At 43.3% G+C, this 25,434-nt stretch overlaps 1 protein-coding gene across 1 annotated transcript; it reads right to left on the minus strand.

Annotated features, from left to right (window-relative positions):
- Nucleotides 1–24,260: 24,260 nt before the first annotated feature.
- Nucleotides 24,261–25,231, minus strand: LOC120921220 (olfactory receptor 10A3-like). The gene has a single exon (XM_040333955.1). The coding sequence runs from the start codon at nucleotides 25,229–25,231 to the stop codon at nucleotides 24,290–24,292; it is 942 nt and encodes a 313-aa protein (XP_040189889.1). The 3' UTR covers nucleotides 24,261–24,289.
- Between the last annotated feature and the right edge of the window lie 203 nt (nucleotides 25,232–25,434).

Genomic DNA, 25,434 nt, shown 5'->3' on the forward strand with positions numbered 1-25,434 from the left:
GCTGCCAGGGAGGACATACGTGACCCCTTCTCCGCACAATCTTCAGGGTATCGGAATGGAGACCCCCGATGTGAGTGCCCCTCCCTGCCATCGTCCCCCAGGTCACCCCAGGATCCATTAGAGCACGCAGGCTCCCCAGGCTCCTCACTGGACAGGAATATGGCAGAACTAGCTGACTCTATATTCAGCCAAACTAGCCTTGCTCAGGGAGAACCCTCGCCTCCATATGTTCCCTATGCAGGAGACACAGTGCTGCTGGTCTGTTTCTCTGCAATGCTGCAGCAGGAACTTTCTAAAACATGTTCAATCATAACCACTGACATTAGGCAAGACATACAGAGTTTTGGGCTCAGGCTGGACATTGAAACTAAGGTGGAAGGATCGGTGGCCAGAATCAACCAGAACACCAGATTTGTTGCTGAACTCCAAGAGCGATTGAATGAGGCCCACTCAAAGATTGAAGACCTGGAAAATCGGTCTCGCCGATATAATGTGCGGGTCCGCGGCCTACCGGAAAGTCACACAGACCTAGAAGGAGCAATGCAGGCTCTCATGACAGAATTGATTCCAGATATTTCACCCCATCAGTTGGAGATAGATAGGGTCCATAGGGCCCTGACGGCCCCCAGGTCGGATGGGCTTCCACGAGATATAATAATGAATCCACACTACTACAAGATTAAAAAAAAACTGATGATGGTATCCAGGAATCGCCAGGATCTGATGCTGTTTGGAACCTCTATTCAGTTGTTTGCAGATCTGGCCCCTTCCACAGTGCAAAAACGCCAAAATCTGAAGCCCCTCTTGCAGCAGCAGCTAATGAACCGCCAGATAAAATATCGCTGGTCTTTTCCGTTTAGGTTGTCTTTTTCTTATAAGGGCAAACCCTACTCCTTTACAACCTTCCATGATGGAGAAGATTTGCTGCTGGAGTTGGGCACCATCTCAAGGGATCAGCCTGCCCCCTCTTCTTCTGTTCCAATAGACTGTCCCTTGTCCCCGATCTGGCAAACCCAACGCTCTGGACGGGGCAAGAAGTCTCTCTCACCACCTACCTGAGCGGCCACAGTCCTCCCTCCGTTTTTTTTGGAGGGGATTGTTTTCCCATTCTGGTTTCCTCCCCCCTCCCCTCTCGGTTACTGACAGAAGGGCTTACTTCTGGATAGAGCACACCATGGCCTGAACTGGGAGGCCGGAGGGACCAGACTGTATTGGCTGAGGTTAAATTGCCGGGGTCCAGCTCAGCCAACATGACTATCTTTTTGGTTTTATTTGTTTTAGTTTTAGCTCCTGTTTTATGATTGCTGCTCATTAGTTCCTAGGTCAGCTGCACTGTTACATAACCGGGCGGTGGCGGCATGGGCTACCCCATGGTGAGTTTTCTCATTTGCTAGGATGTTGATATGTTTACCTATCCTCCTTTGGACTTGTAGCTAGCATGGTTAAAGTCGGGGTGGACTCGTAAGCCACTCAAGTGACCTTGCCCCTGTCTTCAAGTGGGAGTAACATCACAATCAATTCCCCGGGATTATGACCCGGGAAGGGATTTGTCCCGATATTGTTTATATTGTTTAGCAAAAGTATTGTTCTCAGGTTTAGGCATTTGGCCTTTCATTTGTTCACAAAATCTCATTACTATTTTTTCTGTACTCTTCTTTCTCTTGATCCTGACCTTGTGCTCTGATCCTGTCACGATCTTACGGATTCCTGGGTGGACCTGGTCCTCCTGCCACTGGAGCTGGGGAGCTCTACTTCAATGTCAAGGTGAGTGTGCTCTGCCGAGCTGGGATGGCGACTGACTACTCCACTAAATACTCCATAATCACACATAATGTACAGGGTTTTAATTCTCCCCCTAAGAGAGCGAAGGCATTCCATTACTATTATAAACAAAAGGCAGACATACTGCTGTTACAGGAGACCCATTTCTCAAAGACCTCGACTCCGAGGTATCTCAGTGCCCGATACCCTCAGTTCTACCTTTCTTCTGCTACAGAGAAAAAAAACGGGGAGTTGCAATCTGCTTCTCACGAAAGGTCCCCTTTACTCCCATCACTATAGTTAAAGATAAAGAGGGTAGATACCTGATGACAGTGGGACGTATTAATGACCTACTAACCTCCATAATCTCCTACTACACTCCCAACTCGGGCAGTGTCATCTTAAGAGCATTATAGGCCCCCGGGCACAACAGTGCACAGGGGCCCTTTCTACACAATCACGAATGAGAATTTACTGACAAAAATGATAAAATTTACTGGCAGAACCACATTTTTTACTGCCAGTGCAAAAAAGTACCTAAAATACAGTTTTCAGTGCCGAACAATGCAAATGTCAGTATTTAAACTATAAACATACACAGTAGCTAGTGCTATTAGCAATGTGTTTAAGTTAAACAAAAGTAAAAAAAAAATTCTTCATTGACATGAAGGTCAGGTTACTATAACCCAGCCAGCACAGAGTTTCCTCTTACATCAGAGTCTGCAGGATTCCCCCTTACAGTAAAAGGGAACTCTTATGTAAAAGGGGAACGCTGCAGATCATGATCTAAGGAGGGAACTCTGATGTGGAGGGGGGCTCTGGTGACCAGAGACCACCTTATATCAGAGTCCACTGCTTTCTCTTTCCCACTTACATCAGGGTCCGCAGACTGAGTTCCCCCTTGCATTGTAAGGGGGAATCCTGCAGACTCTGATGTAAAGGGGAACTCTGATGTGGGGGGCACTCTGGTGAGAAAATACACTAAGGTAAGGGGGGTCACTAATATAGGAGGGGGAACCTTTATATCAGTGCCCCCTTACATTTTTTTACATCAGCAACCCCCCGCACTCGTGGAGGACCGGATCTTCTCTGTGATTTCCGCAAACTGGGCATTGGCAGTTCTAACCCGTCACTCTCCACAATTTTTTACTGGAGTTGCTGGGCAGCCGGTGGGGCCCCCCAGGCAAGCGGGGCCCCCGGGCAACTGCCCGGCGTGCCCAATGGAAAAGATGGCCCTGAACTCGGGGCAGCTAGAGTTTTTTCGTAATATGTTAGCGGTCGTTCTTCCAAAGGCACAAGGCCAAGTGATTATGGGGGGTGACAGCAACCTGCCTTTAGATCAAACATTAGATAAATCGTCTCCCAACAAACCCTTATTCAAGCATTTACACAAAAATAGTAGTAAACTAGCTTGACTACTACATAGCAACGACTTAATCGATGCCTGGCGCGAGGACAATCCCTCCACGCGAGACTACACCTATTACTCACACGTACACAGGACCAATTCCTGGATTGATCACATTTTTACAGCCTCCTCTCTGATACCTTACGTGACCTTGGTTAAAATTTTGGCTACTCCTTGGTCGGATCATGCTCCGGTATGGTTGTCCCTCTCGGACCTCATGTCCCTCCCCGTGGCGTCTTAATGCATCCCTGTTGAATGACCAAATCGTACTGAAAGAGATAGAGGCGGAGTTATGCACGTTTTTCATGAAAACTCGCCATCGGTCACTTCCACTATTATTAACTGGGCAGTGCATAAGGCCACCATCCGTGGTAAATTCATACAGATAGCAGCGAGCGTAAAGCGATCCCACGAAAGTACGATTACACAACTGGAGACTGAACTGAATACACTTATAGCAGAGCAAAGGGCATGACCGCAGATTGATATCAGGCACAAAATTGATACAGCCAGATTATCATTAAGCTTGAGTCTCACTACACAAGCTGAAAAACAACTATGATGGTCACGTCACAGGTATTACACGTTGGGGGATAAACCTACCACTTTATTAGCAAGAAAACTAGCCCCTCGCCCCTATACACCAGCCCTACCTAAACTCAGACTAAACAATGGCCAGTCAACCCAAAACCCAGAAACCATTGTGGGAGAGTTCACCAAATTCTATTCAACACTGTATAGTAGCTCAGAGCAGAGTCACAAGTCTAAAATGGATGACTTTTTTTAGCGACATTCCCCTACCCACGTTGACTAATGACCACTCGGATCTCATGGATATGGAATTCACAGAAACAGAAGTTAGACAGGCTATAAAAGGTTTGAATCCCTCCAAAGCTCCAGGCCCAGATGGGTTCACTGGCCAATATTATCATAAATACCAAGAAATCTTGACCCCACACCTGTGCGCATTTTTTAATGCAATTCGGAGGGGCATTTGTCTCCCGGCTCAGAAGAACAGGGCCTATATCCATGTTATCCCGAAACCAGGGAAAGATCACAGGCTCTGCGCGAATTATCGCCTCCATTTCGTTGATAAACACTGACCTTAAAATTATGACCAAAATCTTGGCAGCTAGTTTCTTGCGCAATATGTCCACCCAGATCAGGCATGGTTTGTCCCTGGATGCCAAGCTTCAGATCAGACTGGGAGAGTCATAGATGTCATTTCAGCAATACATTCAGATTGGGATAATGGAGGACCCAGGCGGGGGATGCTGCTGTCTCTGGACATGCACAAGGCTTTTGATTCCTTGTCATGGGAATACCTCTTCTATGTTCTAACTAATCTGGGTTTTGGGTCGAGATTTCTGTCTGTACTACGAGTTCTCTATAATTCCCCTACTGCTTCATTAATGGTAAAGGGTTATTCATCTTGCCCTTTTTCTATCCACAAAGGACACGTCGGGGGTGCCCCTTGTCCCCCTAACTTTTTGTTTTGGCTCTAGAACCACTCGAAATAAAAATACGCAATTCTATTGGTATACAAGGCATTACATGTGACAATCATGAACATAAATGTGTCCTTTTCGCGGATGATATCTTAATGATGATCTCGTCACCGATCACTACCATCCCTAACTTATATGCAATACTCAAACCATCGGTTAAAAAAAAGCCAACTTGTTTTAAATGTAACCAATGGATACCTAACCGATAGAACAAAACCGATCATTAATAGGCACAACCATCGGTTAAAAATCCACGCATGCTCAGAATCAAGTCGATGCATGCTTGGAAGCATTGAACTTCATTGTGTGTTTTACGTCACCGCGTTCTGACACAATTGTTTTTTTAACCAATGGTGTGTAGACGCAACGGACCATTAGTCAGCTTCATCGGTTAACCGATGAAAACTGTCCATCGGTCCATTCTCATCAGATGGACTGATTGTGTGTACGTGGCATAAGTCTCAGGCCATGAACGTCTAGCTAACAGAAAGTACGCTCTTGACACTCAAAAGCTCCTTCAATTTCATTTGGCACACGGAGTCACTCCCATATTTAGAAATAAACCTCACCCCGACATAACGCACTCTGTACTCCAAAAATTAACCAGCACTATTCCAACGTTTGACAGCTGACTTGGCCAGATGGCTACTTCACCCGCCGTCGTGGTTTGGCAGACTACACTCAGTAAAGATGAATGTACTTCCAAAAATATTGTATTTGTTTCGAACGCTACCAGTTTCGATTGTCTGTTCGGAACTGCTGGCCTTCCAGAATAAACTTATATCTTTTATCTGGGGCGACAAAAGGCCTAGGGTGAATAAGCGCACTCTATTTACCCCTAAAAAGAAGGGTGGACTGGGGACCCCAGATTTTCAAAAATACTATTACGCAGCACAGCTGTCTCAACTAGCCAGGTTTCACTCTACCTAGCCCCATCCTATATGGATGCAGATGGAGGAATATGCATGTAAGGAAAGGCCGATATTGCATATTTTATGGTTATCGCCTAAGGACCGGCCAACAATTCTATGCCCGGCGCTATCCTCATCCCTGCACATTTGGGATAGATTGACAAAATCATACAAGTTTAAATCCCAGCATACTCCATTAGCCCCTATTTTTGGAAATTCAAATTTCACCCCGGGCCTCACCCCCAGAACATTTGCTTGGTGGACCAACAAAGGGCTTCTACGAAAAGCTGATTTGTGCGACCAAAAAGGTATACTGACAAGACAAGTTTTAATGGAGAAATATCAAATGCCGCCCTCTGAATATTTCCGATGTGCTCAGATCTTGCACTTCTTGAGCACTTTGTTGCGAGGTTCTGATATGGCTACTATGTCCCTGATGGAGTACCTGTGTCAGAACTTCGATAAAATCGGAGGACATATCTCTGAAATGTATACTATCTTGACTAATTCCTCTACTAAACAGGCTTATATGGTGAAATGGGAGGCAGACCTCCAGGAGACGATTGATCTGGATGAATGGCATAGTATGGCTCAAGGGGCCTCAAAGTCGTTTATAAATACATTGTAACAGAATGAACTATGACACCCAGAGACTTTTGAAGGATGAGGGGTACTCCTGTGCAAACGTCACTAATGACTCTTGGGTCTAGGGTCATCCTGTGCCCCTTTTGGGCATAGGGTGACTGGGAAATATAATTTATAAATTACATGAGGTGGGACATTAATGATGATTCATGTTTTGCAGGATATCTTGGAATTTTACAGGTTGTTAAAGTTTGACTCCAAATGGAGTGTTTTCATTCAATGGGGGGACACATGCTTTTGAGGTGTTAATTTAGTCTGCTCCTAGACATTCCATTGTGTGATGCTAATGACACTGTTTGTATATGGAATGTGACTTGTCAAGCTGTAATAATTACCTCCTCTAATTGCGGAGACGGGATGTCTGGGGGATGACTAATGATTAGCACAACTGGATGTCATTGTCTAAGAGAATGTGTATTGAAGCCCCCCCCATTGTGTGATGTGTGGGTGGAGAGTTTCTTTGTCTCTGTGATTAACTTTAATATGCTTGGACTGTATATAAGAAAGCTAAGATACCATTAAAAGCGTTAATAAATTTTGAAACCAGTACAAGAGCTGTGTGAGTCTCGGTTATTCTGGGGAATGGAATGGATCATGTCTGTTGGATATTTGGAGTGTCAGATAAGCTGTCGTGGTTGATGGAATGGGAGTTTCGTAAACGGTGGTGACCGTTACATACATCAATTATTGAAGCCAATTATAAAGTGCTTTTGCAATGGTATATGGTTCCTGCTAGGCTGTATGTGCCGGCAGCATCCCCACTGTGTTTCCACGGATGCGGACAGCAAGGAACCATGTACCATGTGTGGTGGCAGTGCCCTAAGGTACGGCGCTTCTGGATTAGAGTGTACAATTTTATCTACTCCCTCACCCAGGTCAATCTAGTGAAATCCCCGAGACAGGCTCTGCTGGGTAGTACGGTGGAGGCGGCATCAAAATCTCAGAGACGTCTCATATCATTTATATTTATTTCAGCAAAAATGATTATTGCAAAGTCCTGGAAAATGGCAGCCTTACCATTTGCACAACTTAAGAATAAACGTTCCTGGATTATGCTAAATGAACGTATGTCTGCAATATTACAAGATAAAATGCAGATGTTTAAGAAAGTGTGGGACCCCTGGGTGGAATACCTGGCGGGGGATCCAAGATCTTTACCCGATTAGAGCTGTCTCTGGCTAGTGGGTATTGGAGCACGGGGTCACTTTCCTCTCTTCTACTCTCTACTTCCTCTACTTTCTTACCTTTCTCTTATCCCTCCCCCCCCTTTTTATTTATTTATTTTTTTCTCTTCTTCACTATTTTTGTTGGTCTTTCTCTCTTGTTTTTCTTTTTTTTGGTTGTTACTATAATTATATGAGAGTCGTCAACTTTTTGCTCTCTAACCTCTGCATAGTGGGCACCTCTACAGAATGTATTCTGTTCTCAGGCAGCGGAGTGGTGTGGTATCCTCACTATACAGCTATCCACCTCTACTTGCTCATATGTGAAGTGGTCAATTGGTGTGTCTATAATATCTATATGTATACATAGTTATATATGGGCAACTGATGTTGTTGTTTAAAGCATGGAGGCTCTAACTGTCTATAACTGACACACAGTATTAGATTCTGTCCATGTCTGAGGCCGCGTACACACCATTGGTCCAAACCAATGAAAACGGACTGAAGTTCAGTTTTATCGGTCCAAACCGTCCTATCGGTCTGTTGTCTTTCGGTCAAAAAAAAAAAAACTTGCTTTAAAATCGAACTGATGGTCAAAACCGATGGTTAGTGCACAAAAGCATCGGTTCAAAACCCGCGCATGCTCAGAATCAAGTCGACGCATGCTTGGAAGCATTGAACTTCTTTTTTTTCAGCACGTCGTGTGTTTTACGTCACCGCGTTCTGACCCAATCGGTTTTTGAACTGATGGTGTGTACGCACATCAGACCATTAGTCTGCTTCAGCGGTGAACCGTTGAAAACGGTCCATCGAACCATTCTCATCGGATGGACTGACCATGTGTACGCGGCCTGAAACTTCAAACAAGCTTTGAGGTTACCTCCTAGGGCTGTAGATGTCTTAATTGTTCCACTTGTTCCACTTCGTAAAGATTCTTACGTGCAATTTGATTCGCTGCAGAGGTATACACTCATTGTTTGGATTACTCAGGATTTTGTTTACATTTTATACTGTACCTGTTTTTGTATTCAAGATTGTATTTCTTTTCTTTGTGAAAATTTCAATAAGAACATTGAATCGAAAACAAGGGAAAAGACCAACACCACATGCCTGATCCCATGTAGCTGTGAAGCCCTACAACAACTTTTTTGTTGTGCTACAACTACTTTAGGAGCCAATCTCCACTGTCCTCTGCCATCCCTATGTCTACTGCCCTTCCTTAAGGTCTGCCTCAAAGTATGTTTTTTAAAGAATGTCTTAGAATAATGTTGTATTTGATTTGTACTCTTTTATAATATCATTATAATATTTTTTTATTTTTGTAATTAATGTAATCCTTTTAAAGTGGTAATAATTATTTTAATATTGTAATATTTTGCTTAACCCATTGTGACAGTAGGCAGGTTAAATCCCCTGGTTGCATCCAAGATGCTGTATATATTTCTCCTAGGTTCAGTCTTTATGCCAGTTTGTACCTCTAGGGGGAGTGCTGGGAGTCCTGCTGGGAGGACTTAATGAGCCCAGCTGTATCAGGTGGGCTCGTTAGGTCCTCTACAAAAACTCCCAGCATGCTAAGAGAGATGCTCCAACCTGCAATCAGACCTGTGTGAATAGTCTGGGGAGTGATCTTTGTGCGGTGAGACAAAGCCTGTGTGGCTACTATTACAAAAACTCTAACCAGCAGGGAGTTAGGGACTGGGGCAGCACCAGGTGTTAGTTAGGGACACTGATGTGTTTAGTAAGCGGTCAAGTGACCAGGATTTTTTTTTGTATTTCTTTTGTTTATGTCACATTTGTTTTGTATATAGTTCAAATAAAATCAGCACCTTTTTGTTTTCCTCCTACCATCGTCTGCTGTGCCTAATTGTTTTTGTGTGCTGAACATGTCCAGGGGGTCACACACACCCGCTGATGGGCTAACCCCCTCACACCATTTACACTGACCTTACACAGATATGCAGCATTACGAAGGTGGACCTTCTTCCAAGGCACTACACATACAGTATGTGCTCCGGCATTTATGTTGGAAGGACCCTCCAAAGCCCACTCTCAGCCCAAAGACTGGGCAATCACAAATAGCTCGAGTCTCATATTAATAATTGGGAGCTGGAAGGAATGGCTTTCAGATACATGGTTGCTGTAATAGTCTGTGATTGGCTAACACATGGATTACTCATTAAATCTTGCCCTTGTAAGTTCTTTTTTCTCCTAGCCAAAGGAGATGTAGGTAAATAACAAAATAAAATTAATTCTTTGTGTAAAAAACACCAGGACCAGGTTCATAATCATGATCAGCTTCAAATGTCAGGGTCAGTGTGTTTTAGGTAGGATATTTTGTTTTATAATTAATAATAGGGTCAATGGGCCAGATTCACGTAGAGCGGCGGTAATTTTGGTTTGTGCTAATGTATGTCAGTTAAGTTAAGGTGGCTGAATTTTGTGACGTAAGTGCCGTATCCACAGAGCATTTGCGCCCAAATGCGCGCCAGCGTAATGTAAATACAGAGGCGTAAGGCGGGGTTATTGCAAGTGGGAAGGAAGTGGGCGTGCTCCATTGAAATGAGCCGTGACCCCATGCAAATGAAGGGCCGGCCGTACTGCGCATGCGCGCACGAATCTGCACCTCACTGGGCATGCTCAGAACTCGGGCCGGCGCAATCAGTGAGATAAGAAAAAGGCCAAGCAGACTAAGTGAGATCCACCATGTGTATAAATAGCCCCACACAAACGCACTTCCATTGCAAAAGTACATCCCTGTGTTCCCCTTCCTAAAGCAAGTTGCTTTTGCTCTGTTGTCTGTTGGTGTTTGTTGGTGAGTGTAGTATTGTTAGCTAAAAGATTTATAGAAGTAGGAGGTTGTAGTAGTTGTTTTTTTTTTCTGAGTGTTTTTTCTGTTTGTTTTTTCTGTGTTTGTTTTTGAATTTGTATTAGCTGTCTGCTTGTGTTGTTTGATATTGCTGTCTTGTGTTTGCGGTTTGATTTTTGTGTGTGTTTGTTCTGTGTCTTTTTGTGTGTGTTTGTTCTGTGTCTTTTTGTGTGTGTTTGTTCTGTGTGTTTTTGTGTTTGTTTGCTGTGTTAGATTTTTGTGTGTGTGTTTGGTGCTGAGTGTTGGCTGTTATGGCACCAAAGAGACATAAGCTTAATTTTTCTGTGCGAGAAAAGCAAATACTTGCCAGGGCCATCACCCGATTTGGGCGATATTTACATGGCCCTGAGAGCCAGGACACCCCCCCGGCCATCATCCAGGAGATAACTGATCAGATCAATGCGGAGGGGGGGGGGAGAGACAAGGACCCCCAGTGGGATAGCCAAGAAGATAAATGACCTGAGGAGCCTGGTCCGTGACAAGATGGCCAAGATAAATGCCCATGCCTCGGGCACTGGCGGAAGACCACCCTGCTCCGTCAGGCTGACTGAGGAGGAGTGGGCAGTGGCCCGGTGCTTCCACAGACAACAAGTGGTGGGCCTGCCTGGCTTTGACTCCGAGGAGGGCGTGAGGACAGGTAAGTTTTTTTTTTAATTTCTGTCTGGTGAGTAGCATGTGTGGGTGGGGGAAGGGAATATGTGCCAAGTGTGTGGCTCCTCCAACCTGTGAATGTTTTGTGTCATCCACAGATGGCCAGGAGATTTCAGGGCCATCAGGCCAGTCCGCACCAACCCCCGGACACCAGGCTGCTGAAGAGCCCCAAGAAGGGCAGGAGTCCTCAGGGGAGGGGAGTGGCCACACCTCCCCTCATGAGGAGGTTGAGGGGGGAGGATGAGGGGGAGGAGGATGGGGATGATCGGATGGACCTTGCCAGGGAAATCCTATTGACTACGGATGTGGTTCCCCCTGAGGCTACCCCTGTGGCTGGCAGCAGTCAGGCCTCCATCAGGGGTAGCCCCTCCCACTCTTCCCCCAACAGGGCTCCCCCCACAAGGGTCTCTCTCTCCCCCCCTCCCAGGCCACAAGCCTCAACTGCAGGCAGGAAGGCTACCCATAAGACCAGGGGGGTGGCCGAGGTTCTGCTGGCCAATCTGCAGAGGGACCAGGCCCGGCAGACCTAACATCTGGGTCAGGTCGCCCGGACTTTGACCCAGATGGAGGACAGCCTGGACTCAATTAAGGACTCGGTCAATGAAGTGGGCACAAACTCCTTGGCGGTCATAACATGCATTTGTGACCTGCAGACCGCCACAGCAGGCGTGGCCCTGGAGGTGAATGCCCTGACCCAGGCTGTCCACGCAAACACCCAGGCTGTCCAGGCCAATACGGCTGCCCTCACTGTGGGCCTGAACAGAATCGCCGTGGCCTTGGAGGGCAGGACAGCAGGAGGACAGTCACCAGGGGAGGCTCCTCCTTCCCCTGCTCCCCCCCCATGAGTCTCCCTTGGTTGGCCGTGGCCGGCCCAGGCGTAGCTTACCCCGCCGCCATTAATTTTGGTTGTACTTTTGTTTTTTTATTATTTTTTTAATTAAACAGAAAACAAATAAAATCAAGCGCTCACTAAAATGAAATGAAGGGGATGAAAATATACGCTTAGGAAATGGAATAATGAAATGGTGAAACTCATGAAAAAGCTGAAGGATTAGGAAATAATGAAGAAAGGGGGGGAGGATATTTGGAGTGGGGCAATGGTCCTATTCAGCTATCCATAAGAATGTTAATAAAAATGAAGAATTAAAACATTGTTAAAAAAATTGTTAAAAAATTGTTAAAAAAAATTTGGGTTTTAGAGTTATTTGTGATAAAAGTTCAGTCCATTGAGAAATTCATGGAACAGTAGCACAAATGTTAATAGATTGGGTATATACTCTCTTGCTTGGAGGGCTGCCAGCTGTCAAGAAGAAGCAATTCTGGAGAAACAATAAAAAAGAACAAAAAGCGGCGCCCTCTAAGCGTAGTATGAAGTTTAATAAGGCGGACAAACAACAACAAATCATATGAGGGGTTACTCACAAAGGTAGAGGGAATACAGGTATTTAAATACTGGTGTCATCTGAGGCTGACGTCTGGAAAGCGTAGACTCTGCTGAAAAAGGTCTTTATTGCAGGCTTCAGGCAGCGTGATGGTTGATCCACACAATAATGGCCGTGGGGGGTGTCTCTGGGGGTCCCCGGATGATATCTCAGCGCTGGTACTGGGGGAGACAGAGACGCCACATTCGGCGCGGTGGAGCGCAGCCGTGGAGCGCAAAAACAGTCGTACGTCACTTCCGAGTGAAGTCTCAGGGTGATGCGCGCGTTCGAGACATGCGTGTCTCTTCGTCAGGCTCTGTGGGGGCCATCTTTGGTGAGGGACAGAAGAACAGCTCAGACGGAGCTGATTGGTTGATGTTACCATACCCGGAAATCAACTTAACATAGAGGGGAATCGAAAAGCAGGCAATCGAAAAGCAATAAGGAGATTAATTATAGGAAATCTCACAATGGACTAATATAAAAAGGGCATAAGCATACAAAATTTATGGTGTTATAACACATTGAGGGAAACTGGGTTGGAACAATAATTTTAGAAAGATAATTCTATAAAACGGACTACCAATAGGGGATGTACATAAATACCATATGAGTAAATGCATAAACATATACAAAACTTACTCATGAGAATTATCAATGTATATAAGACACTAGAGGGTGTGGAAATAAATGGAGTAAATAGGAAAAAAGAAAAGAGAAAATTACTATAATCCAGACTTGATTTTGGAAAGGTTAAGATATCAGGATAAGATATACTAATCCGGAACTACATTGAATTTTCAATTCACAGGGGAATACTACGACATTGTTAAAAAATGAGTACAATGATAAGAGTATATATTGTTGTGTGATACAAAGAAGTATATTATAATATAATTATAATAATAATCAATTAAAAAATATAAATTAATCGATTAATAAAAAAATGGTAAAAATTGATAAAAAGAAGAAGAGTATTATAATAATAAAAGTATTATAATAAAATATTTATTTCTAGTCCCTCATTCAGGCCTCGGGGCGATAGACAGTCTAGGGTGAAGATCCAATAATTTTCGCGTTCGCAAAGTTTTTTGTATCTCTCGGCCTGGGGGAGAAGTCTGGATATGGCCTCTATGACCCAAACTCGAAGTTCTGAAGAGGATTGTTGGTGGACCTCTTTAAAATGCCTAGCAACACTATACTTTTCTAGGCCTTTTTCGACGAAATTCCGGTGTTCACCAAACCTCTTCCTTAGTGTCCGAATGGTACGGCCCACATAGAAGAGGCCGCAGGGACAGGTGAGACAGTACACCACATATTCCGAAGAACATGTAAAAAAATCTGGTAGGGTATACTGCTTTCCTTTACAAATAAAGTCTTTCTGTCGATGGGTTACATGAGGACAGGTAAGACAACGGGCTTTTCTACATTGATACATCCCTTTAATATGGAAGAAAGTCAAGGAGGCGGTGTTACTGTTGCGTTTTTTGTTGTTATTTTTTATTTTACTGGGCGCTATACTTGCCTTTATGTTTTTGGCTCTTCTATAGCTTACTGTAGGGCGTTCAGCTAACGAAGTTTTTAGGTGTGGGTCTTCTTTTAGAATAGGCCAATGTTTGACTAGGATCCTTTCCATTTGTCTGAATTGGCTGTGGAATTGTGTGACAAAACGCACTATTGGTGTTGTCTCATCCTTTTCATCCTGTGTCTTATGCGCTCTAGGGATTAATTCTGTGTGTGAATAATGTTGGAAGGCACCTTCAATAAGATCAACAGGATATCCTTTTTCAGAAAACTTGTCTTTCAATTTTTGGCCATGTGTGATATAGTCCTTTTGTCTAGTACAATTGTGCTTGAGGCGACAAAATTGGCTTTTAGGGATATTTTTTAGCCAACGGGGATGATGGCAGCTCCGATAGTGTAAAAAAGAATTCCCAGCAGTGGGTTTCACAAAGTTTTGGGCACAAATGGTGGTATTGTCATATGAAAGCTCCAGATCTAAAAAGGCTAGGGTTTTGTCATCAGTGACTGCTGTAAAGGAAAGGCCCATGGTATTGGAATTACAATGTTCCAGGAACTTGGGGATTAGCTCACCGGGACCATCCCAGATGATAACAATATCATCTATGTACCTACCGAAAAATACAAGATGAGAGGCAAACGGATTGTTATACCATATGTGGTGGAGTTCCCAGTAGCCCATGGTTAAGTTTGCATAACTCGGTGCAAAATTAGCTCCCATGGCTGTTCCTTGAACCTGTATAAAGAACTCACCATCACTTTCGAAATAGTTGTGTGTGAGACAATATTTTAGCAAGTCCAATAAAAAGTGGATTTGTCGGGGATTCAGCAAAGGATCTTTGTTTAAAAAATATTGGGTTGCTAGGATACCCACTTCATGGGGTATCGAAGTATACAATGATACTACATCCAGGGAAAGCCAACGGTAAGACTTTTCCCATTGGTAGGGTTGTAGCATCTGGAGTAGATGTGTACCATCCTTGATGTAGGAAGGGAGGTTCGCCACTAAGGGTTGTAAGAAGTGATCTATGTAGATCGAAAAATAACTAGTGACACTTTCCATTGCTGCCACTATGGGTCTCCCTGGGGGATTAGATACATTTTTGTGGACTTTGGGTAAATGGTAAAAGTACGGTCTCTTGTAAAAATCATGAAGTAGAAAGGCCACTTCAGTTTTTGTTACCAGGCCTTCCACTTTTGCTGCATTGACTAAGTCGTGGGCTTCTTGTGAGAAAGCCACCAATGGGTCAGTTTTCAATTTATAATAGGTGGTAGTATCAGATAAGAGACAAGAGCTCTCTACCTGATAGTCAGTCAAATTCTGAATAACTATACCTCCACCTTTGTCAGCTTGACGTATAACAATAGAATTGTTTTCAGTTAATTGTTTCAAGGCTAGATTTTCTGCTACTGAAAGATTAGAGGAGTTCTTATGTGTGGCAGTTTGTTCACACATACGTAGAATATCACTATAGACTACTTGATAAAAACTTTGTATAAAGGGCCCTTTCGAATAGGTAGGGTAGAAAATAGATTTGGGTCTAAATTTGGTCTGCACTATTGGTGGTGATGTGGAAAGATGTTGAGTGAGCAATTCGACATAATCGTCGGAATCTTCAGTATACAGAAGTTCAAGGTGATCGAGAGCCATTTTTTCAGGAACACTACAGTTCCGAAAGAGATCTGGACTGGTAGGACAAGTTTCAGTAAGAGGTGTATCCAGTGTGGCTTTGGCGGTTTTTAAATTAAAGAAACGTTTAACAGTGATATTACGAATAAACCTATTAAGATCTAAAAATAGGGTAAACGGATTGGGTGGGGCCATAGGTGCAAAGGTGAGGCCTCGAGCTAACAGGGACTCTTCAGAAGTAGTAAGATTGTGGTCGGATAAATTGAAGATTTTTATAGTTGTCGTACTTTTCGTTTCTTTTTGGCGTCTCCTTCTGCCCCCTCTTCTGCCTCTGTATCTAATTTTCTTTTTGGGCAAGACAGGGGGGCTGTCACTAAAAAAGGCGGAACCGAAGATGTTAATGAGGATGGTAAGGTGTTGGTTAATTCTAGGTCAGTTTTCATAACCGAAGAGGATGGTTGGGGAGAATGGATTATATCATGGGCCAAAACGATTCCTGGTTTTGGAGACAATATAGGGTCTTCAGACACAGGATTAAGAAGAGCTGGAGATCTTGAGGGACTGGGGTGAAGTGTGAGAGTAGCATTAGCTGGAACGGGGGAAGTAACACTATTTTCAATAGCGTTTACCTTCAGATGTTCGGAACTCGTGGTAGGACAGACTTGATTTTGGGCCACAAGGTTATCTGACTTGTGGGACATAGAGGTTCTTTTTTTATAGTAATTTATAGTAATTGTTATTTTGAAGATGTCGATGGGAAAAGAGTGGTCTAATAGTTGGTCTAGGGACACAATCCATAAGTGGTGTAGGACCTGTGTGTTCATCTACACTAGCAAGTTCAGTTTCAGGAGTGGGGTGACCCGATTGGCGACTCTTTTTCCAACAGAAAATTCTGTTGGAATTATAATCGTCAAAGTCTCTCCTGATTTTATGAAGTTTAGTACCTAGTAGGAGGTCTTCTTGATACTTTGTATTTAGTTTCAGCTTCCTCAACCAGGAGGACGGTAAGCATGAAACCGAGGTCTGGAGTTCAGAAATATTATTTTTTTAATTATACTGTGATTATGATTTGGTTTATGTGTGTGAATGATGTATGAATGTGGGGGTGACATTCCTGGTGAAAAAGGGTGTCACCCTCAGTTTTGGTGGAGTAGGGATCCCCAGGACCAGGGAGAAGTGATCCCAGGTCCATGTGAATGGTGTATGAATGCACAGTAACATAATTGGAGCCGTGGCGTGGCGTTGCTGCTCCCTAGTCCCATGGGGGGTACTTGGGTCTAATCCAATTCGATGAGGATGTGATGTGTCTGTGCTAGGGACCACAGTGGGTGTGCATGCATGCATTCTCATTGTGCCATGATTAATGTGTGTGTTTACTGTGCAATGATGCATTCTGTGAGGCGTCTCCTGGCTGCTGTTCCCTCAGAAGAGGGGGAACCCTCGGTTACTAAAGTCACTAGTATATCTATGAGCATGGATGCCCCTGGCATGTTGGCATACAGATTGTTGTCCTGCAAGTGTGTGTGCTCAGCTCGTCCCTAATAGTGTTGCTTTAGCTGACATTTACACGGCTGGTGTAAAGTTAGGGCACCTTTTATAAGGTGTAATTTTACACCGTGAAACTAGCAGATGCGCACAGGGCGTAGTCTCCGCCGCACAAGCGTACTTTTGTGGATCGCCCTATCTCCTTCATTTGCATATTAGCATCGAAAATCAATGGTGTGTGTAGCGTATTTTGCGCTTCAAGATGCGCCGGTGTAATCGTTTTACGTAGGACGGAAAAATCTGGTTTTCAGGCGTATTTCGTTTTGAGGATCAGGCGCAAAGATACGCGCGGCACATTTTTCAATTACGCCGCGCATCTTTAGATACGTCGGCGTAAGTGCTTTGTGAATCTGGCCCAATGTGTTTAGGTAGGATAAAAAAGCAAAATGTGCACTATTGTGCCCTTTCTATGGGTAAAAACACCAAATAACAGACACATACATGGCATTATCATGAAAGTCACAAATAGAGGAATTTATTTTGGAGTTTTTTTTTGCTGGTGGGTCTTAGTAATGACAGGAAATATACAACAATATAAAAACATTTTTAGGTCAGTTTTTTTTTTTTTTTGATAATACAAATAAATCCGGATATTTCCAATGTCATTTATTACCAAATGAAGGCCAAATTGTCCTGAAATTAAACAAAGTGAAAAGATATGTACAGTTTTACCAACACATGCTAAAGTTGTAAAACTGAATTCAAGCATGATGATTTAATTACCATATGCCATTAAGGGATTAATAAAAAAAAACATAGAAAAAAGTAACAAGCATTGTTACGTCTTAGTACGCCGTCGGATCATAGATGCATTTTTTCCGCCGGTCGCTAGGTGGCGTTTCCGTCGAATTCCGCGTTGAGTATGCAAATTAGCTAGTTACGGCGATCCACGAACGTACGTCCGGCCGGCGCATTTTTTTACGTTGTTTGCGTTCGGCTTTTTCCGGCGTATAGTTACCCCTGCTAGTATGAGGCATACTCAATGTTAAGTATGGCCGCCGTTCCTGCGTCGAATTTTGAATTTTTTACGTCGTAAGTCGTTCGCGAATACGGCTGTACGTTGTTTACGTTCACGTCAAATCCAATACGTCCTTGCGACGTAATTTGGAGCAATGCACACTGGGATATTTTAAGGACGGCGCATGCACCGTTCAAAAAAAACATAAGAAACGCGGAGTCAAGTCAAATTTAAATAAAACACGCCCCCAACATCCCCATTTGAATTACGCGGCCTTACGCCGCAACACATACGTTACGCCGCCGTAAATAAGGGTGCAAGTTCTTTCTGAATACAGAACTTGCGCCCAAAGTTACAGCGGCGTAACGTATCAGGGATATGTTACGCCAGCAGAAAGATTGGCTGATCTTTCTGAATCTGGCCCGTTGTATTTAAAAATTTAGTCCAGCCTCAGTCCAGAGCCCAGAAGGCCTTTGTAGGGATCTTATGGGGAAAAACATAACAAAATCAAGGTTAATCTTTTTTTGTTTTGTTTTGTTTTTTCTTTTTTTGTTTTGTTTTTCTTTTTAAGGAGTAGGGGAGGAAGTGGAGGTGGCTTGAGGTGAGGTGAATCATTCTACCAAATCGTCTGTAGGCTGCATTGCAAACAAGAAAGACAACACCACATGTAGGAAATGGGGCTACTACAGCTGCTTCAGGAGGCAATCTCTCTTGTACCCACCCCCAATATACGGACACTGCCCTTTCCTTTAGGTCTGTTTTTTTCTTAAGAATGTTTCAGAATGTTATTGACTTTGTAAACTTTTATAAAATTGTTGTAATCCTTTATATCATTAAACTTTTTTTTATTATTTTTATATAGTATTTATTTTTATGTAATAGTTTTAATATTTTAGCAATTACAGTATTTTTATTATTGTATTGTTTTGTTTGAAGATGAGAGATAATAGGTAGGTAAAATAGAAAAATAGCCGTCAACTCCAATCCGTAAGAAATACTGTATTTATTGGCGTATAACACTCACTTTTTCATCCTGCAAATCGGTTGCAAATAGTGTGTGTGTGATAAACGCCGATACTGCAATTTGGGCTGCCTCGGAGAGAACGGGGAGGGGGGTGGGACGAGCGCCGCTGTCAGATTACATACAGCGAGAATCTCCTGTTTACTCAGCGGCCTCTAATAGGAAGTCCCGTCTCCTGGGCCAGCATTGGACCAGTGTTCTGTCTATCATAGAAGCCGGTCCAGGAGGCGGGACTTTGAATTAAAAAGGCTGCCGAGTAAACAGAAGATTTTTGCTGTATGTAATCTGACGTCGCTCACCCGCCCCCGCCCCCCTCCCTGAGATGGGCATTAATCAGGCTGCATTCATGGCAATGGGGAGACTGCAGATGGGCATTAATCAAGCTACATAGATGGGAAATTGTGAAGCTGCAGATGGGCATTGATGCTGCATTTATGGGCACTTACCCCCAAAAAAATTCCTGAAACTTCCCTCTTAAAATGAAGGTACATTATATGCCGATAAATATGGTATTTATTGGCACATATAGGAAAACAAAAAAGCAGACACTCATTTATTGGCATATATAGGAAAACAAAAAAGCAGACGAGCCTTGGTCACTGCATGAGAGATAATACAAAGAAGTGACAGAGAGCTGTTCCTCCGAACCTATGCTAAGAGATGATGGCATGATGCAGCTGTTATTTTGGGAACCCTGCTACCTCTTCCAGTATGTTGCTGCTGTGCAACTTCATAACCCTTTCGCTGCCAGGGCGGATTTTGCTTTTTTCCCATACATGTTTAAAAATTTATTTTAGACCTAAAGATTAGTTAAAACACCCAAATATTATATATTTTCTGAAAGCAGACACCCTGGAAAATAAATAAAATAAATAAATAAATAGTGGCAGTTCAAATTTTTTATGTCACACAATATTTGTGCAACAGCTCATCAAATGCAATTGTATGTAATTTTAGTGCACACCAATGCAGTATACTGTATTAGACAGATCATGTGTAGCCAAGTAAATAGATACCCAACATGTCAACTTTTAAAATTGCATGCACCTGTAACATGACAACAAATTTTGCAATCCTAAATTTTCCTTATGTGACAATTCAAGAATCCCTACAGGTCATTACTTTAGAGTTAATCATGAATATGGTCCTTAGAATCATTTCTCTCACTCTAGCATGTGCAGCAGTAAGTAATGTGCAGTGTGTAACGTGGCCCGCACTGGGTCTTAGCACCAAACTACACAAATCCCAGCCTTGCTTCTTTTTGGATAGTACAGCAACCAAGTTGTAGGCCTGCTCACAACTTAACAAATGTGAACCGTAGACCCCATACACACTATAAAACTTTTGTTGTCTGATTTCCTTTAGGCCCCATACAGACGAGCGGACTGTCCGCTGAAAACGGTCCGCCAGACCGTTTTCAGCGGACATGTCCGCCCGGAGATTTCTGTCTGATGGTTGTACACACCATCAGACAGAAATCCGCGCGGACAGACAGCGCGGTGACGTGGCACAAACGTGTCTAATAATAAAACCTCTGTGGGAATCCCAGGTGCTACCACCTGCTGCCACCACCACCATGTTGGGGAAGGACCCAGATACTGACTCCAAATATTAATAATATTTACATAGTGTGTATGTATAATATGCACACCTGTCCTTACAAATAAACAAAAGCTCCTAGAGCCCTATTCTGGGCCTCTCACCCACTCAGGGGTACCCATGGGACTCACCTCAGGAGGAGACTACCCAGCGTTGCCGTCCGCTCTCAGCACACAGCGTGTGAGAGGAAAAGAAACGTGAGGCAACTGTGTGGCATCTGCAGGGACCTGTGTGCCAAATGGCGGCAAAATGCCGCGTTTAAACAGGAAAAGCCTCCTAGGGCTTTTTAACTGTGAAAACCCCCTCAAAGGAAAGCCCCATACAAAAAAGAAAAAATCACAGGCCAGATAACACAGTCCCCTCAGGAAGGCCCCCTCCCCCCTGACAGTGGCAATGTTAGCAATGCAGCAAGGGAAAAGGAGCAGGGAAGGGAGGAGAAGAGGACCCCCGAACACCAGGAATGCCCAGCCGTATCAACCCACCAAAGCGGGAGGGACTGTACTTACCCGTCCGATCGAGGACTTGCTGATGCATTCCTGACAGAACTACAACCGCAATGGAGGTAGCTGTCAGCCCAGTCCATTGTGAGTGAGACAACACCACAGCCCAGTCATATGTGGACCTCGAAGCAAAGCTCACTGGCCACCCCTGGAGTCATGGGGTATGGCGTGGCAGACCCAGCCTCTTTGCAAAGGTGTGCCCACGCTTGCTGGTCGGACTGAGTAGACTACAATGATCTATATTATCCAGCCTGTCTCTCAGCCAACAGTTGAAAGAAGATTCTTCAAGAAAAAGAGGAGGGTTATGTCTGGAGGGACCACCCCCTGGGCGGGGCTGTTCAACTCTGTTAATGTAACATGTATTTAATTATCTAACATGTTTCTGCCTAGTCCTCTTCTGTAAACAGAGAACATAACCCACTTGTCAAGATTTAAGGAGCTGTGTCCGTCCATGGAAGATAAGAGAAAAAGGGTATGTCTACACAGAAAATGCATTTTTTGCACTTTACTGTAACTTTGCAAGATTTCTGTGACATCTGACATCAAATGTATTCTTCTGCACAGAATACCACACACAGGAGTGGACATTCTGTAGTTTTCATTTAGACACAGAATGCCAGCACAAAATTTGTAAGCCAACTACCCTAAACACCTCCTCCCCACTTTATCCTGTATACAGTTCACAGCATACAAAGAAGCCATAAAAGACATTAAAAAGCATGACAAAACATTAGTAAAATATGTGCATATGATATAAATAAAAGCTATAAAAATGGAAATATGTATATAGAAGGGACTGAAAGTTTGAAATGACTTTATTGCTTCTGCTGTGAAGTTCAAGGGTGAATGGCTCCACAGTCCCTGCAGCTACAGTGTTAAAGGGGTTGTAAAGGTTAGTTTTTTTATTTTCTAAATAGGTTACTTTAAGCTAGTGCATTGTTGGTTCACTAACCTTTTCTTTCAATTTCCCTTCTAAATGTTTTTTTTCTTTGTTTTCTTTGTCTGAATTTCTCACTTCCTGTTCCTCCTCAGTAAGGTGTTCAGTAAGCTGTTCTAAATGACTTTCCACCGCTCGGATGATGGTGGAAAGCTTACTGAGGAGAAACAGGAAGTGAGAAATTCAAACAAAGAAAAACAACATTTAGAAGGGAAATCAAAGGAAAAGGTAAGTGAACCAACAATGCACTAGCTTAAAGGAACCAATTTAGAAAATAAAAGACGAACCTTTACAACCCCTTTAAGTGAGGGTGAAAACTCTCACCTGAAGAGTATTCATATTGTTGAATGTCCATAGCAAGGGTAGGCAACCTTTCAGAGGTAGAGATCTACCTGGACAACATGGAGGAAAGCAAAGATCCCTGGGGGGGAGGCAGTGTCTACTATGCGGCACCTTAAAAAAATACCAAGCTCCCAATAAAAGACAGCATCACAGTAGTGTCCTCTGTCTTCTGTCCTCTTCACATCACCCTTCCACTGTAGTGTCCTCTCCCCCCTTACCTACAGTAGTGTTCTGTACCTCCCCAACCCAGTGCCCTCTTACCCTTCACATCACCCCCCCCATTGTAGTGTCCTCTGCCCTCTCCCCCTATAGTAGTGTTCTTTACACTCACAATGCAGTGTCCTCTGCCCCTTTACATCAGCTTCCCATTGTAGTGTCCTCTGCCCCCTCCCCCACACAGTGTTATCTGCCCCTTCACATAATTCTCACCTGTAGTGTCCTCTGCCTACCTCCCCCCACAGTAGTGTTCTGTACTCCCCACAATGCAGTGTCCTCTGCTCCCATCATATCACCCCCCACTGTAGTGTGTTCTGCCCCCTCCCCCCCCCACAGTAGTGTCCTGTACCCCCCCCCCCACACAGTGCCCTCTGTCTCCTTCACATCATCCCTCCGTAGTGTCCTCTGCCTCCTCCACCCACAGTAGTGTTCTGTACCCCCTATCGTGTGTTCATCTGAGCAGAGATCATGCGATAGCATAGTGCTGGGTGGAAGGTGGGAGCAAAAGCTTGATAAGAGCAAGCTGGTGATTGTTTGCTAGGACCTCCTAGCAACTAATCACTGAGCAGCTCCCACCCCTCTCCCTCCATCCAGCTCCCACCTTCCGTTCTCCGCTGTGCAGCTAACAGAAGAGCAGCGGAGGCTGGGGGGGTTAGAACCATGATTACAATCCACCTGTCACCTCCCCAATGTTGACAGGTCGACCCCCGGTGTAAAGCCTGGCCACAGATTTACTTTAAGAGATCACTGGAATACGTGTTTACACATGTACACAACAAAAAACAAAACAGCCCATGGGACTTTTTCAGAATCACAACTCAGACATCAAAAGTTTAATTTATAAAGAATTTATTAACAAATGTTTAAAAACAACACATAATGCAGAAATAAATAATTAACCCCAGTACAAAGGATTTATATGAGAAACCTTTCCATGGAACCTAGGTATACCATGAGGATAACTCAACTCAACAACAGGCTGGAACAACTGTGCTGTATGTCTCGACGCATTTCGCGAGAAGGATCTTGCTTCTTCAGGAGGTAGAAAAAGCCTAGTCATCTAACACCTAATAGGTGGTAGACTATAAAGTAGACGAGGGGTTGATGTATTCCAATACAGATAATCACCCATAGACAATAAAATTTAAGGATAAGGGGTATAAAAATATAATAATATAATACAATGCCACCGATTCCACCAGATTTCCCCTGGGAGCTGTGACGGGGTGGGGAGATGTAAAACAGTGAAGAGCTCAAGGACCGGAGCCTGGACAATGGGTGTCAAACCAACAAAGGGTTTTACCCGCACCCTAAGGGAAGACAGACCAAGGAGTCTGGTGGCCAGTTCAGAGATGAACTGCTTCTCCCGAAGAAACAAGATCCTTCTTCCAAAATGCGTTGAGACCTACAGCACAGTTGTTCCAGCCTGTTGGCAGTTATCCTCATGGTATATCTAGGTTTCATGAAAAGGTTTCCCATATAAAGGCTTATGCAAATTCACCCATGTACTGATGTTAATTATTTATTTCTGTATTATGGTGTTGTTTTCAAACATTTGTTCATAAATTCTTTATAAATTTTACTTTTGATGTCTGAGGTGTTACTCGGCAAAAGTCCCATGAGCTATTTTGTTTTTTGTTGTGTGCATACTATTAGGGACTGAGCGCTACCTCTAACAATTTCACATCAGCTCTCTCCATTTGAGTGTTTACACATGTGTTTTTGTAGATAACGTCTTATTTCCTGGTTTCTTATACTATATATTAATGGGTTGATAAGTGGGGTAAGTATAGTATACAATAAGGATATTAATTTAACATCACCAACATTGTTCTCTCCAGCTGGAACCATATATATGGCTATTAATGTCCCATAATATGTGCAGACAGTAACCAAATGGGAACTGCATGTTGAAAAAGCTTTTTGTCTTCCTGTTGAGGAAGTAATTTTTAAAATGGTGAAAAATATACACATGTAAGATATGAAGATTAACACAAAGGGCAAAAAGATGACTAATATGGCAAATGCAAAGTCCTCCCACATTACAACCGTGACATCTGAAGTTGAAATCTGTAGGAGAGGAGCAATATCACAGAAGAAATGGTTAATGATGTTGGAACCACAGAACTTCAGCTGGAACAAAAAAGCTATTTCACTTGGAATTAGAATAAAACCAGTAGCCCAGGAGCAGAATATCAAGCTGAAACACATTCTATAGTCCATCAACGTGGAGTAGCGCAGTGGCTGACAAATAGCCAAATACCGGTCAAATGACATTGTTGTAAGAATTAAAGACTGCGTGAAAATTGCAAGGCTGTGAAAATAATATTGAACAAAGCAGCCCTGGAGAGATATCACACTACCTTCTTGTAATAAGATACATAACATTTTAGGTATAATGTTGGTGGTAAATAGAAGGTCTGCCAAAGCCAAGTGTTTAAGGAAAATATACATGGGAATGTGAAGCAGGTGATTTATAGACACCAGAAAAATAATCAGAATATTTCCAAACAAAATGGCAATATAAACAAGAAGGACAATGTTGAATAGTAGAATGTTAATGATGTAGGTATTTTTAAAACCAAGTAGCAGAAACATTGTGACTTCGGTCTCGTTGAGTTTACACATTCTTGAAGGAAAGAGAAGATACTATTAAACTGAAAAAGATACAATTATAATACTGAACATCTGAAATGTCAATAAAATTAGTGCACCAAATTACTGGTCTCTTAAAAACAAATGCACAAATTAACTAATATGTTGAAAAACAAATTACCAGTCAGGAGTTCACAATTTCTACAGATTCATAATTCGCAGCATATTTCCATTCA

This window comes from Rana temporaria, chromosome 13, assembly GCF_905171775.1.
Source record: "Rana temporaria chromosome 13, aRanTem1.1, whole genome shotgun sequence".
In the NCBI taxonomy this organism is placed as follows: Eukaryota; Metazoa; Chordata; class Amphibia; order Anura; family Ranidae; genus Rana; species Rana temporaria.